Source organism: Gallus gallus, chromosome 5 (assembly GCF_016699485.2).
Source record: "Gallus gallus isolate bGalGal1 chromosome 5, bGalGal1.mat.broiler.GRCg7b, whole genome shotgun sequence".
Taxonomy (NCBI): domain Eukaryota; kingdom Metazoa; phylum Chordata; class Aves; order Galliformes; family Phasianidae; genus Gallus; species Gallus gallus.
Window position 1 is genome coordinate 13,797,467 of NC_052536.1, and position 15,630 is coordinate 13,813,096.

A 15,630-nucleotide genomic window follows, 5' to 3' on the forward strand; every position below is an offset into this window, starting at 1 on the left:
AGAGGGGACATCCGCCCCCAGCAGGTACCAGGGCTGTCCCACTGCATCCCTCTGTGTTTTAGGAACCGTCCTCTCATCCCACTGCAATCACTGAGCACTCCTCCTCCCCGTATCCGTCCTTGTGGTTTGCACAGCGCAAACCATTACTGCAATGAGAAACCCAGGAACGTCCTTTTTCCAGCTCTTGTGCTTTTATTGACTCAGAGCGGCTGCCAAACCTATAAATAAATGTTCCTTGAGCTAAATATAGCAGCCACTGAAATAGGGCTGCTGTCTATTTATTTATCTTGTGGCCTCTTTGAAAGCTTGCCAGACAGTGCCACCTCTACCTTCGCTTTGTCCCACCCCGGGCTGCAGCCACCCGCAGCAGGGGCATGGGGAGAAGGGGTCACCCAGAGGCACCTCTGTCCTACAGCCCCCCATGGCTGGGATGTCCCCACTGAGGTCACCTCAATCTGAGATCCTCCAAAGGACACCTCTTTCTCCAGCCCCTCCAGCCCTGTTAGTTGTGCGCTGATGTCTGGATTGAAGATACGGGCTTCACCCCACCGAGGCAGAAAACACTGATGGAAAGAGAGGTGAGGACCGTTCCCAGGGAGGTGGTGGAGTCACCATCCCCGGAGGTGTTTAAGAAACGTGTAGACGTGGCACTGAGGGACGTGGTTAGCGGGCATGGTGGGGGTGGGTGCTGGTGGTTGGACTAGATGATCTTAGTGGTCTCTTCTAGCATAAATCATTGTGTGATCCTTGTGCTGCAGACACTGCTGTAGGACGCCGCTTACCTTGGGCTGTGATGAGTTCATTGCAGCCCTGTGCCAGCAAAGGGGGAAAAAAAAACGTCACTCCCTGGAAAGCCACATTTGCTCCTGGAGCAATCTGAGACATTAATAATGCTTAGCACTTTAGAGGGAGTTTTGCTAAACATGAGCTAATCCTTACAACACCCATGGGAAGGAGAAAAGTAATTATTGTTATTGGGCTTGATTTTGCTTTTCCCATGTACCCCTGCAGATCAGGATCAGCTCTACCAATCCCAGGTTGCTCTGTAAATCAGAAGAGGATCGTACTCGGCTCCGTTTTTGCAAATAGGAAACCTGGAGCGGAGATGGTAGGTTATTGCCAAGGGCCACACAAGAAGGCAGAGTGTGTGGGGGAAACCCCAGTCCCCAATCCTATCCTGCCAAAGGGTTCTGGTCCCCTCTGCAGGCCCTCACCAGCAGGATTCATATAATGGGGGCAAGCATCCCGTGGAGAACCAACCTCATGGGGAGGTGGGTACAGGCTTCCTCCCACCATCAGCCAAGCAGAGGGGATAGCAGCATGAGGGACGGACCATCCAGATGGCAGAACGCAGCTTTATGGTCATGAGCACTGTGGAAGAGAGGAGGAGACGTTTCCTTTGCTGGTGTCTCTGCAGGGTTAGTGGGCTCGCCAATACCGAGGGTGGGTTTTACTGGCTTTATTTTGCTCCCCAGCCACACTCTTCTCTTTGGCTCAGAGCCTCGCGCTCGGTGTCTGAGTGGAAATACTGTCTGTCAGCAGTACCAAGATGATGTCATTTAGTTTTCCAGGCTTCTGGGCTGAGCCAGCAACTTGAGCAAGTATGACTAGATGGGCTTTATTTAGGAGCCCAAGCGCAACCAAGCCCAGGTCTTTGTGGCACCCGGCAGCAGGTCATGCCCTCCAATGTGTCTCCACTACTGCTGCAAAGTCAGCCCCACTGGGGACGGCAGGCTGCCTTGGAGAAGGGCCCTTTTGGGAAACCAAACTGGCTAGGGTGGTGGGAGACGATACTCAGGGGAACGGGAAGGGGGGGGAGTGTGGTGGGCGCCCATCATCGCTTTGCCTGGGCTTTCCTCTCACCTTCAGCCATGCCCTGCCAGCCCCTTGGTCCTTATGGGCAACGCGTGTGACCAAGGAGCTACCGTGTCCCCGAGGTGCCACCATGTCGCCAGGTGCTCTATTTCCCATCCAGCTCCTTGAGAAACTCCATCCGAGCATGGCAGCATCCTCACCCCTCTGTCAGCCATCTCCAGGCTGGGTTGTGGTAAACAAGTATCATGCCGGCTTTGGGTGCTTTTTAGCAGGAAAGCAAATGTTTTCAGCCCTCCTCCTCCAAGGATACCCCTTAACCTGCCTCTTCTCCCTCGGCAGCAGCTCCTGACAAGCTAGGAGCTAAGAATAGCCCTGCTGCTGGCTCCAGGCTGGTGCTGTTTGCTCAGTGACTCAGAGCTGGCCAGGCAGGCACTTACTCAAAGGGCCCCATTACTCATATGTCTGCATCGCCCCAAGGATGGGGTTTGCGCCTTTTGCTTGCCTCTCCTTTAAAGATGCTTTATTTATTTCTTCTTAATCAAGCTGCCTGCTGCAAAGAGAGGTCATTATCCTGCTGTGGATTTACCACTAAATACGTTTGCCCCAATCTAAAATGCTGCAACCCCCATTTATCGTGCTATCATGCCGACAGCCCCACACTTCTGCTCCTGGACATTGCCCTACTGGGAGGGGGCATGAGAAAATGCCTCCACAAAATCACATTTTTGAGCATCCGCACTGAATGCCAGCATGAAGCTCTGCTGGATCCAGCCGTCCCTTCGGGTGCTCCCATCCTGCCTGTAGCCACCATTAATTGCAGCCCTCCCTGCTCTCCACCCTGAGCCTCATCACCCAGGGGATGCTGCGGGGTCTGGAAACCACCTCGGTGAGTTACAACAGCTCTCCTTCGCTTTAACGAGAGGCTTTGGTGACCAAAATCAAAAAGATACCATCTTGCCCGTCTGGTTTATTCCTCCGAGGTGGTGGGGGCAGGCCCTGCTGCACCCACAGGCTCTGCGCTGACATTATCTCCCCGGGTCATTCCACTTTAGAGGATTACCTCACTGAGAAAACAGGCACCGGCACGCACAGCGGTGCACACCCGTCTCGGGCAAATATGATCCACCCCCACGGGAACAGGAGCACGGGAAGGTGCCCCGGAGGTCAGGAGATACACGAGAGAACCGGAGCAGGTGAAGATTTTTTTTTGGCCTCCGTGCGCTCACAGCGGGGGGAAGAAGGAGGTTGCCGTCGTCCATCCGGTCGCAGGTGGGAGAGCCCGCAGCCCGGCAGGGATCAGCCTGGAGCAGCCTCTAGCGGCGGCTCCCGCAGCCCGGAGACGCTCAGCCGGCAGCGTTCCGCCTGTGCACGCCAGGGGGTGGGAAGGAGAGCCCTTACTGACATCCCAACCCGTCTCCTTCATCAGCCAGAGGGGGCCGGGTGTGGTCCCCGTTTCCTCCCGGTCTGTGTTGGAGTGTCCTGAGGACCAAGCGCTGCCCAGCAGCCGTCCTCCCGTGATCAGCCCGTCCTTTTAGTGTGAGCAGTAGCACCGCACCTTTGAGCCCTGCAGAGCTGGCTTCCGGGCTCGGCTTCAGCTGTGCCCCGGCATCCCTAGGCACAGTGCGGTGATGCAGAGCCTGCCTGGGCACGGCAGACTCCGTGGTGCCCCGAGCAAGGGCCAGACTGCCTCGTCTCCAGCCAGAGAGCATTAACCCACCAGAGACAGCCCTCAGACCTCGCTGATGCCAAGCAGAAAGGCATCATAAAGTCAAAGTGCTGCCAGAGCTGCCTCTCCCTGCCCTGCCTTTCCCATTAACTGATGCACAGGGCAGCCGCTGGGGATAAGGGCCAGCATGAGTGTGAGACGCTCAGCCTCTGTACTGTGATGGAAGAGCTGCTTCAGCCCAGTTCCACCAATGGGCACCTTGCCTCCAGAGCCAGGCAGAAGCACTGAGGTTTCTCAGGTAGCAGAATAACCTCTTAGGTCTGGGGAAGTCTCTTTCCTTGCAAGCATTTAAGAAAGTATATAAGGGGTAGAGACACTGAGAGGTGTGAGTATGGCACTAAGGGCCATGTTTTAATCATGGAACTCACTAGGCAAGCTTGATGGTTGGATTTTGTGATCCTGAACGTCTTTTCCAACCTAAATGATTCTGTGATGTTATATCAGAGGAGACTGAAGAGGAAGCAGCCAGCAAGATAACCCAGGGGAGTGTGAGGAGCCATCCAGCTCACACAACCCCTGTGGTCTCACCAGCTCTGCTCTCAACAACAGCTCAGCTGCATGTTTGACAGCACCTGGCCAACAGTGAAGCCTTGACTCCTCTCCTCATGAGAAAAATGCTCTGTGTGCAGAGAAGTGGTGAAAAAGGATCTTCCTGGTGCGCTCACCCTCTCCATCTGCCGGGGCTGTGCCAGGCAGAGCTGCTGACAGATGCAGGCAGTACCAAGCCCTTCTCCTGCACGGACTGGCTGCCCTTGGCTCTCACACCCACCGAAGCCATTAGCAATGAGCTCAACCTTCTGTTATTGCTGATCCAGGGAGTCTGGAGGCTCTCGGAAGTGCAGCATCGATTTGCGCCTCTCACGCGTTCCTCTCAGGGCTTCGGTTTCAGGAAATATCTTTGCCTCTCCTCTCTCCTTCACAGTCTCCAGGAATGATCTTCCAGAGGGACGCTGGAGCTGGGAGCTAAGGGAAAAACAGCTAGGAGTTTAGTGAGAGGAATGAGGGCTTAGCAAGGCCTCAGCTTTGGCTGCCTGTGTGCTTTATTCATCCTCCTCATTGTGGGGAGGACACCTTCCCCCCAGACAGTCCGTGCCTTGCTAAGCCAGGAAAAGCCACAGTGGGAATTTCAGGAATGCAAAGCGAGCCACAATCTCACAGGGAGATGTGGTGTGGATGAGGGGTGGGAAACACCTCACATAGCAGCTTAACGGCAAGGACTGCTGGTCTCTGCTCATCCATGGCATGGCCATGTAAAGGCGATGTGCCCAGGGCAATGCCTTCTCCTCCTGGCAGAGCTGCCAGCATGGCTTGTGCCGACCAGTAAACAGGAGACAGCGTTGCTGTGCAAACTCAGATAAGGCTGTCTGTCTGCCAGGGAGTGTTCACTGCTGGTAATGATCAACTCAGCAGCATCCTGGTACCCTTGAAAGAAAATCCTGCTGAGGGCAGGGGCAGGCAGAGGGCAGAAGAGATGCTTCTAATTTTTATTCTACCTGGGCAAGGAGGGCAGACGTGATTTTTTCTTTTGTGTCATTGTATGCACGTAAGGAGCCAAGGGCCCTATTGTGTTGCATCTTTTCTATAGAAATGGATCACAAGACAGCCCCAACATCAGTGTTAAAACCTTGCACAAGCAGCCAGGCAGCACCACGAGGACCAACAAGGCAGTCAAAAAAGAGCTACAGCCAAAACCACATCACCTCCTCGAGTCTCCTTTCCTGGGTAGGAAAGGTTTGCTGCCCAGCCCAGCACCTTATCAAACGGGCTGCCTCACTCCCCCCGCATCCCCAGAAAGACTTTCAGGTCCCTGGGTACACTTCACAAATGAGCCATCACAAACGTGAGTGTTGGTGCCAGCTGCCAGAAGCAGAGATCAAGCTCTCACCTACGTCCATCAGCTCTGCCTGGGAAGCAGGCTTGCCTTTGACAACAGGCAGATTAAGAAGCAGACAAACAAGTGCTTGGTGCCCTGAACAGGCAGGCTGTGCTGCTTGCAGCCATTGGGAAGTGGAGATGTCCAAGTGGTGATGAATTCAACCATGGCACCACTGGACTCCTGCCCACCTGAGGGACGTGTCCTGGACAAAGCTGGTTTACCCTCATCTCACCCTCTTGCATTTCACACAGCAGCATATTACTGCATGCAGGGGACGGGATTGAGCTGACTCCTTGCACTTACTGCCCTTACAGCTATGAGAGTCAGAGGAGAAAGAGGACAGATCACCTTCCACTGCTAACACTGAAAAGTAGACACGAAACAAACCCAGCCTTCATTGACAGCATTTACTGCAGAAATCAACACTTCCTATACATAAAAAAATCAATGGAATGTAACTTACCAAATAAATCCCCATTGGACCTGGACCAGGACAAAACCGCCTGCATCAAGAGGGCCTCACATGGCCAAATCCCGACGCTGCCATCCCTCTCCAAAGCCTCACTTTGTCCCCACCAGGACCACCACCCCAGCTACAAACAGGGTTCCTGCTTGGGAATAGCTGTCTCAGAGACCATCCTGCCGCGCCCGCAGGAGCGCACAGCTCTTCTGATGGCCATCAGATGGTGCCATTGAGTCTTCTTCGGAGGCAAAGCCCCGACGACAGCGAGCTTGGAGCAGGGAGCGCTCATGTTCCTTGCTGCAGCACACAGGAAGGGAACGGAGCTGGATTGCCCACCTCCAGATAAAACCAGATAAAGAGATTCCTAGCGTAGGAGCTGGCAAGGAAAGGCGCGTTTGTGCTTTCTGTTGTTTCCAAAGATGTGAGCAAGCTTCTGTGTCACCACCTGTGGGTTTTGCACCGGTCTTGCAAGGTTGGCTATATTCCTGCAGTGATGTCAGCGTAGGAGAAGGCGACAGCAGCGTAGGAGCATTTCAGCCTCAGTTTCCTCAAAACAAGGTGTGTTCTCCGCTGGAAAGTGTTAGAAAAAAAGGAACTTAGATCAATCAGGGGCAGAAATGAAAGAGCAGCCGTGTTAGCAAAAGCTCCTTTTTGAGCACTGCGGGACAGCAGATGCTTTCAGACAGCCCCAGAGAGCTCTCGCTTGGGAGTGACCTCCCCTCCACATCCCCATGCTTCTTCCCCTTTTATTTTTAGCACAAAGCACGAAGCAAGAGGCTTGCACTTCAAGGCACGCCGTTTGCAATGCTCTCATCACATTTGCCTTCTCTCCTTCAGATATGGGACCAGAACTTCCCATGCTTTTGAGCTACTAACTCCCTTTGCGGGTTTTGTTTGTTTGTTTGTTTGTGTTTTGCTTTGTTTTGCAGTGGATAAAGCCTGCCATCCAACTGAGGTCCTCATTGCAAAGAGGCATGAATAATAACCGGCCACATTTCATTCCTGTTCTTCTTTGGATTTTAATTGCGTGAGATGAGAGGGGAGAAAAATGGTAGCAAGCAGAGGAAGCCCGAGAAGGAGAGAGAGGAGGAATCATCACTATTGCATTTCGTCAGCGATAAGAATGGCTGCTGAGCTGGAGTGAGTGGTTTCCAAGTGCAGCGGGAGCCAGCTTCAATTTCACAGCATAATCTTTCCTGTGGCCTTAAAATAACTTCTCCCTGCCCCCAGGGTATCACAGGAGCTGCAGAGCCGTGCATGTCCCTTCCCTGCACGGCTCCGCGTTCAGCGCTTGCCTTATCTGTGGCTGGGGGCTGTTTGGAGAGCGCTGGCATCGCATGTGTCACACGGAGGCACAGAGCCCTGGAACAGAAAGGGGACATTTTTCAGACCCGTGGTCTCCCCAGGAGGGCAGCAGGCTGGGCAGAGCTGACTGTTTGAGCTCCTCTTTGGTGCCAGCAAAAGAGCAGCTTCCCCGAAGTGCTCCGCAGAGACGGGACCTCTTTATTGTCGGGGCTAATTGCTCATGTGAGATGTACTTACAGAGGCGGCTGTTTGTGCAGAGAGGGATAGACAAACAGACTCCTGTTCTGCCAGGCACCCTTTGTAATCAGAGGGGGCTGGGAGTACTTTAGTGCAGTCATGGCAGACCTCATTTGCACCGCCAGCACCGATCCTGCACTGGCTTGGATGATGGTTGGGGGTGCTGAGCTCCATCCCATTGCCCAGCTCATCAGGAGTGACAGTTCAGAGCAATTCCCCCTCCCTGGATGTATTCAGGGCCAGCTTGGATGGGGCCCTGAGCAGCCTGATGTGGTGGGAGGCAGTCCTGCCCAGGACAAGGGGCTGGAACTGGGTAGGCTTTAAGGCCCCTTTTCAACCGAAGCCATTCTGTGATTCTATGGTTCCCTGCACTCAGCCCACTGCTTGCTCTTGTACATCTTTGCCCAGCAACCTCGCCGTGCCCATGACTTGCAAATCTAACACTGGGTAAAAGCATCCAGGACTCTGAAAAACAGACCCGCGGACGTTCTTCAGCTTCACATCTGCTGCCTATGGTATATTTTTTTTAATCAGGTGGAGGCCTAGGGGGGATTTTGCCACGTGTGAGGGAGATCCAGCATTAGGAAAGTAATGCAAGCAATTTCCGGCACTGTCTCCATCCCCTCGCACAGCCAGTGGGGATGGTTTCCAATGATGTGCCTGCAGGTAGCCCACAGCCCGTCCACACCAAATGGACATCCCTCTCCCTGTGTGAAGATATACCTCCTGTTTCCCACCTTCTGTGCTTTTCTCTGCCCTGTGACAGGCGGTGGGCTGGGATATGCTCAGTGAAGAGCTCAGCAGTAAGAAAAAGCAGCATCAAGTACAGCGAGCTGTAGCAAAACTGATACGTCAACCCTGATACCTTTTGTTCTTCCAGGAAGAGCCATTATTCCTCAGTTGGAAGAATAGAGAGACCTACCTAATTCTGAGCACTCCCAAGCCATGAATGTTTCAGGGCATTTACATGTCAGCTCCCACAAGACATTTGATGTAGAGGGAAGCGTTCCTTTTCCCAGATGAGGTAACGGAGGCACGAGGAAGGTATTGCTCAATAATACTTAATTAGTGGGGAAACAACATAGAAAACAATCACCACTGGCCTCGTGCTTTAACGTGCACTCATAAGTTGTGCTGTAAAAGAGGAAATGTCCAATCTTTCTGTCTTCCCGTGGCCAGGAGATGGAGAAAAAGCTTACCCAGAGATTTTCTTTGTTCAGCATCTCTGGAAATGCAGACACCCAGGCACAGATTTTCAGTACCCCTTCCTGAAGTTTCAGCACTCTATAGACATGTAAATACAAGCCATACTTCCCAGCTAGTTGGGCTCTATATAAATGCATACATATATATATATCAGTCTGGTTTGGTCTTCAGCAGATTGTCTTGTTGCAAGACTATATCTAAAACACGTTACTATTACTGGCAGCAATCGATATTTAGAACCACTCATAGTGTTTATTTATGAAAAAAAAAAGAAAAAAATCGAATGTTCCAACCCAGAAGAGACGTTGTTATTAATATCCAGCATGATTAATGATCACATTGCAGGCAGGCCCACGCTGTCAGACTCATGCTCTTTGCTTTTTCTAGTGGCTCTGCAGGAATTTGAACCATAACATGTTTCATGCACAGGGACAAAGACGTTTTGTCCCAGGGAAGGGGTATGTGGATGTTTTTGACTTAAAGAGGCAGTGCCACATTCAGAGCTTCCACAAACGCATCATCTGGAACCTAAATCCATCCTAAATCTCTCTGTCCCGTCTTTCACTGGGTGTATATTTCCCCCTGTAGCTGAAGTTCTGGATCTGGGCAGCAGCCTTTCAGCTTGCTCACACGTTTCACCCCTCTGCGTCGGTTGTCAGAGCATCAGCTCTGAGACCTCCTGGCTTATACCAAACATTGGGTTGCGGAGGCGGGACAGGTGTTTCTGATGCAGTGTGCCAGCAAGTGACCAAAGTTCATTTCCACTCCTTATGCTCTGCTGCCTGAGCTGATGTTTGCACACCTGCGCCTTGTGCTCTTGCTGCTGCAGAAGGCAAGGGCTATAAAGTCGGGCAGTAAAGCTGACACAGTTGCAGAGAGCCTGGTGCTTTGATTACTTCCTCATAGCCACTTGTCCTTTGCAGCACCGCTTTATTACTTGCCGGGCAAAGAAGCCAACTGAAAAGCCAACACGCAAGTCAGCTATACGTGGAAGATTGTGTGTGAGCTGCTATCAAATATTGCATTTTGTACGAATCTGGTCACAAAAACTGCAGGAGGGAAAAAAATAAGAAAATAAACCTTCAGGACAGCTATTCCAAGGCAGCTCTTAGCCATACTGAGCCACCTTGGGGACTGCAGCGTCGCTCTTCAGGGCTGGCAGGATCTAGAAGAGCCCTTGGGTAGACTGGAGCTTCTAAGACATCCTTACTGTCCTGTAATTTCCCTTCCTACCACATCTACATGTCAAGCATCAGCTCTTGTAAAACATCTTGTATTCATGTCATGCTAGCACTTGCAAGCCTGTTGCCCTCAAAAGGACCACCCTTTCGCTATGATGTATAATATAACGTCTAGCACAGGTGAGTCCTACAGCCTGCTGGCCTGGATATTGTCAAAGAAATAATGGCTGCAAAGCATTTTTCAGAGGGTTTAGGAGCAGAAGGGGAATTACAGGACAACTACTGGAAAAACCACTGCTCCTAAGTTGACGCATCTCCGCTTTTCAGAGATGGATGGAGACGTCTCTACACAGAGGTGCTGATGGAGAGAAGTCCCAGCAGGGAAGAATATGAAATAGTGGGTCTGCCAGAGGGATTCCTGGGCTTTTCAGTGGCTGGAGGGAAAAGGGGGAAAAAAATATAAAGACAGTAGCTGTAGTGTTTGTAATATCAATTTGACAACTGATAAAAACTATAAAATAATAATCATAAGTGAGATAGACACGGATGCCCCGTGGCATTGCAAAGTATGATAGGAAAGATTAATAAAATAGACGTCAGCTTCTTGAATTGCTATTGCAGCATTAATTCCCCCCGTGCCAGTTGCTGTATGCCTTCCTTGATACGATCAGGAGGAAAACATCTAATCTGACGTGACAACCTCATTGTATTAGGAGTCATCTCTGCTTTAAAACACGTGTCATATGACCGAACGCCCCGCTCAGGGTACAATGCACCCCTCAGTAAAATCGGGCAGAGCTCATCCTTAAACGCCCTGCCAAAAATATTCCCAACAAAGGCCAACAAGAAAACATAATTCAAATGAGGGACATCTGCTCCCTAATGTTTGCAGATAATGACTGGATCGAGCGGCCGCATAAAGGAGAATTATTTTCTGCAGATGGTTTGATCTGATACTTCAAACTGTGTGCGAGATCTTTGTCCCAGCCGCCCTGCAAAGTGTGTGGGGTTTTGCCGGCGTGAGACTTCTCCCCTATCCTCTGGTTTCGTAAATGCAAGGGTGACTGAAAGTGTGGAAGTTGCAGAAGGCAAAATAGAGCATGTATGCGTCGTGCAGGTTTCAGAGGGGAGCCCACTAATGGTGGACCCTCAACCAGCCTCCAGAAGCCGGTATAGCTCCCCTCAGGACGCTCCATAGCTCCCCTCAGGACGCCGCTGGTCCCGAGCAAGGAGGATCTTGCAAGGAGCCCAAGGATGCAGCTGTCGGCCATCGTAGGAGCAGGTTTTAATTACCTCGTGTCCTACGTGCGTCATCACCCCCACATCTGTGAATAGCTCCACCAAAGACCGGGGCAATCGAGAAGGAGGTCATACTTCTGCTTTAGTATACGCCGATAAACGACTGTGGCTCTGGGAACAACACACTGAGACGTTTGGAATGGAAGGGATTCCTCCTCTCGATCAGCGCCACTGACAGCCCAAAGAAAGGCGCCGCACTACATTTCCCAGCGTGCCCCGGGCGGCGGCCAGGAACGGGACGGGGGGGGAGGGGGCCACTTCCGGGTTGGCCACCGGCGGGGCGGGGCGAGCGCCGTGTGTTTACTTCCGGCCGCCCGAGTGCGCGAGTGTCAGAGCGAGGAACCCGGCCGCCTCGCGAGCGGAGCCGCAGCCGGGCAGCGCCCGCCGGGCCGGCAGCCAGCCGCTGGGGCGGGGCACGTCGGGGCCTCATGAGCGGGCGGTGAGAAGGACGCGGCGGCCGCGGGAGCCACCCGGGGCGGCGGGACCCAGCCATGGACTGGCTCATGGGGTGAGTAGGGCCCCCTCTCGCCTCCCCGTCCCCTCGGGGAGCGGCCGGCCGCCCTCCCCCGCTGCGGCGCGGGCCGCAGGTGCGAGCGGGGCCGGCCGCGAGCCGCCGGGCCGCGAGGGCGAGCCGTTGGGCGCGCGCCGCGGTCGGCACCTGGCGGGCGGGTGCCGCGAGGGGCGAATGACGGAGCGGCCGATCGCCGCCGAGGTGACGGGCGGCGTCGCGTCCCGCCGTGGCCACGGAGGAACAGCTCGGTGCGGCCGGACCGCGCGGAGCAGCGCCGCCGGGTGTAGCCCTCCGGGCCGGAGGGGAGGAAGAGGTGCGGAGGACTCAGTCTCGGCCGGGAGAAGTAACTTTTCGTTCCTTTTTTGGCTGTGGGAAGGGCGGGTGTCGCGGGGCGCCGTGCTTCCTGCCGGCTGAGCGCGGGGCCGGGACCGCCGCGGCGGCGCATCGCTTTCGGCCCCAAGGGTCGCCTAAACGCGAGCGGCTTTCTGTGGGGAGGAAGGGGGGGAGCTCGGCAGGGATTAAGCCGGACGAGAGCCGCGCCGGGGGGCTTCGGTAGCCTGAGATTAATAGCGCTAATTGCGCGGAGACGGGAGGCAGCGCTTCGCTGCTGGTTTGAGGCTTGAGGAGCTCAGTGCGGGAGCTGAAGGAGCACGTTCGGTTAGCGCTGGCATGAGCTGTGCTCGTGCCCTGTGCTGAGGTGAGCTGTGAGTAATTCTGCTTCCAAATCACATGGGCTGTAGGTTTATGCTTCAGCTAAACTAGGCTGCCAGTGATTTCTGCTGCCTGTAGGTCCTATTTATTATTATTATTGTTGTTGTTTGCGGTGATTTAATCCTGTGCCTGAAAGCCATCTTTGTCACCTTGGTTATGTGATGTGCCTGGAAATACAATGTGAAAACCTCTGTTGTCACAGTTGTCAGATCTGACCTGTTAGGAAGGCTGTGTGTGTGTGTGCCTGTGTTGCCTCTGTTCTGCAGCAGAGATCTTTGAAAGAGCTCTTGAAAGCGTGGTGCTTGTTAATTACCTTCCAAGCAGATGTGAGAACTCTGGAAGCAGCTGTCGGTACCAGCTCTGCTTGACTGTGAGCTTGGCCCCTCGGTCTGATGGAGGTGAACTTGGTATCTGTGCAGCAGCGTTGTCCTCCAGCAGGCTGAGCAGCAGAAGTGCACTGCTGGAGATGTCTCTATGCCATATACCACTAGGCTTGTCTTGCAGCCCTCTGACCTACACTGTGTTGGCTGTCAGTAAAAATATTGGTGTGAATGACAAGCTGGTTTTGATATTATTTCCGTCACAACCACACAGCACAGGTGGCCTGTTTTCATTTTCTAGTAGAAGCTGAAGTGTCAGAGCTGTGCTACAATTAGAAAGAAGTCGAACCCAATACTTGGCAAGGTGTTTGGATGTAACAAAATGGCTTGGTTATGCACTGGTACTTATTTTGTGCAAGTTACATTGTAAAGCAGAACGGAATCAAAACAGAGTTGAGCCAAGCTGTCAAAATGTTAAAATATCAATTGCCTCATGGAAATATATTTTAGGCTATTTGAAGCTGCTATGAAAAGATGGGTATTCCCGCTGTACTTTTTTTCTTCTCCAAGTGTGTGGCTCCATCATGTTGGTAAAAGGCTTGCCTGTTTTCCCATTGTAGTGAGAATGGATTCTGACTCACTTGTACACTGTGTACTCCTTCTCAGCTATTTCCTGATATGGTTCTTGCCTGACCAAACCCACTATTGTCCCACCAGTGCTCTTCTTAAATCTCTGAGAGTTCTGTTTGTGGCTGTCTTTAAGGGATGTGAGATGTGGTGCTGCAGGAAGGGAGAGCGCGTTGCTATTTTGAAGGGAAAAGGAGCCTGATGGACTTTTTCTTAAGCTGCCTACGTTATTCCTGCTGTTAGCAACAAAGTGTAAATGAAAACATCCTTCTTGCTGTTTATTGAGAAGGAAAGTGAGGACATTTTTCTGTGTCGACAGAAGTCTGGGTAATGTTGCTCACTCAGCCTTTCTCCAGTGAAAACTTAAGCAATTCCAGTTGAGAAGGGCTGTAGAAATAGTAGGAAACCAGACTGTTCCCATTAACCTCTCAGATCTTCTGTCCACTGCTTGTTGTGCTTCAGGAGAGCAGTCGTATTGGTCTGCATCTCGGTGTTGTCCCTCTTGGTGACAATCACTCTTTGCTAAATGAGTGTTGTCACTAATAAAAGTACCTTGGTCTTTCTTATTCCGTACTGTTGGAGTAATGTGCTGGCTCGCACTTGCAGTTTTATGTGCACTTGTTCACACGAACCCATTGTGTTATCAGTTGTGCTTTCTTAATGTTCAGTATAAGAAATGCTGTCTGTATTTTAACTTCATATTACCGAGTTACTAATCTTCAAGTGCAAGGGTGTTAAATTAGGCAGCAGTAAGGAGTTGCTTCTGTTCTGGATCTCTACCCTTCAAGCTTGTGTCACGTTTATCCTATAGAAGATTTAGAATGAGATCTGCTTTATTCCTTACTGGTCCTCCCTGCCGCCTTGTTCTGAAGCATGGGGGAAGGGTAAGTTCTAATCATACCACAAAGGGCAGCAGCCCAAGTGTCTTTGATCGCCTCAGAGTGCTTAATATACAAAAACGGAAGCTGAAGCTTATAAACAATAGTGAATTTATTACGGATTAACAAGCAGTTACAGGATTACGTGGTCACACAGCAAAACTTGTCAGGGTGATGTTTTCTGTTTGGTCAAGTGCTTAAAAACCCAGTTAAGTTGTAGGGAAGAAAGCTGAACAAAATGGGCTGTTGGCACATTACAGCAAGATCTCAATTTAGCATCGAAATAAACCTCAAGTCTTTTCTCTGGTCAGTATCTTTTACCTTTCCACTGAGTATGGCCTTAATGATATTGGTGAAAGGCTTTGGTCTTTTCAGGGCTCTTAAAATATATTTTTTAAGAAAGATTTTTTTATTTTGTTGCATACAGAAAATATTTTTCAATGCAATTTACAGTAGGGATCAGTATTGCATCAATGTTTTGCTCACTGATGTCTGACAGAGCTCTACATTGCATTTTGAAAGAGATCACAAACTTTTGTGTTACAAATAGCCTTGATCAGTCATGAAGTTCAAAGTAGCAACAAGGACAGGTGTTGTTTATTCAGTTATAAAACTTACTCTTTTAATATAGTTTTATAATTGCTATTGCAAAGGAATAGGATGTGTTAGTGGTACTAGTGATGCTGACATGGCATATCTAATTGCAATGTCTGATTCTGTGACAAATTATTCTAATCAAAGGAGGTTTGTCTACTGTAATCTCTTTTTATGAGCTGTTACTTAAAGTATTTTTTCTTCTATGTTCCTCTCCCCCCTTTTTTTCTTTAAACCACCAATTACCTGTTAAACCAGAGACATTATTTTGAGCTACATCTGTACTATAACTGGAACCGTGAGAACTATAACAGTTCAACATAGTTGTGATGTCAAACTACATCTGTAGATGCATCTTGAGCTGGTAAAGAGTTTCTTCTGCAGGGATGAGCTGGAGAGCTTTGTTTAGGCAACTGGAAAAGCCTTCTGCATACAGTCTAGCCCTACAAACAAGGAATACTCGTGAAGGAAAGACAGGAGGGAAGAGTCATCTGTAACTATTTGCTTCTATTTCAAAAGCAGCAAATGGCTTTCCTTCTCAATTCTTGCTCAAATGACTGAGCACAACAAAACTTAGGCATCTTCAAAAAGTGAAATGCTGCCTGTGAACTCTTCAGGGAGGATTCTTTAATGCTGAATGTTTATTACCATTCCCTCTGCATCAAGAGGATGGTGTTATTCCAGGATCAGTTTAACAGTGACTTGACAAAGGCATGGAAGGGAAGGGGCTGTGTACAATAGGGATTTGTCCTGTCTTTAGTTTAAGTTGTAGCCCTTGCTACTCGTAGTGTCATGGCTACCTGTGTCGTTATACCATTCACTGCTCGATTATCTGTTCTTTCTTATGTTGCCCTGGTGATGTGAAAGAAGAGCTTGAAAAT

The 15,630-nt window shown here is 51.0% G+C and overlaps 1 protein-coding gene across 3 annotated transcripts in view; it reads left to right on the top strand.

Moving 5' to 3' along the window:
• The first annotated feature begins 11,424 nt into the window (after positions 1–11,424).
• MOB2 (MOB kinase activator 2) overlaps positions 11,425–15,630 on the top strand; it is a 112,323-nt gene continuing 108,117 nt past the window's right edge. For all 3 annotated transcript variants that reach the window (XM_015286690.4, XM_046942291.1, XM_004941450.5), the window contains exon 1: positions 11,425–11,616. Coding sequence is in view for 1 of the 3 variants with exons in the window: in XM_004941450.5 (XP_004941507.1) it covers positions 11,600–11,616 (17 nt within the window). In the remaining 2 variants the exon portion in view is untranslated. The remainder of the gene's footprint in view (positions 11,617–15,630) is intronic.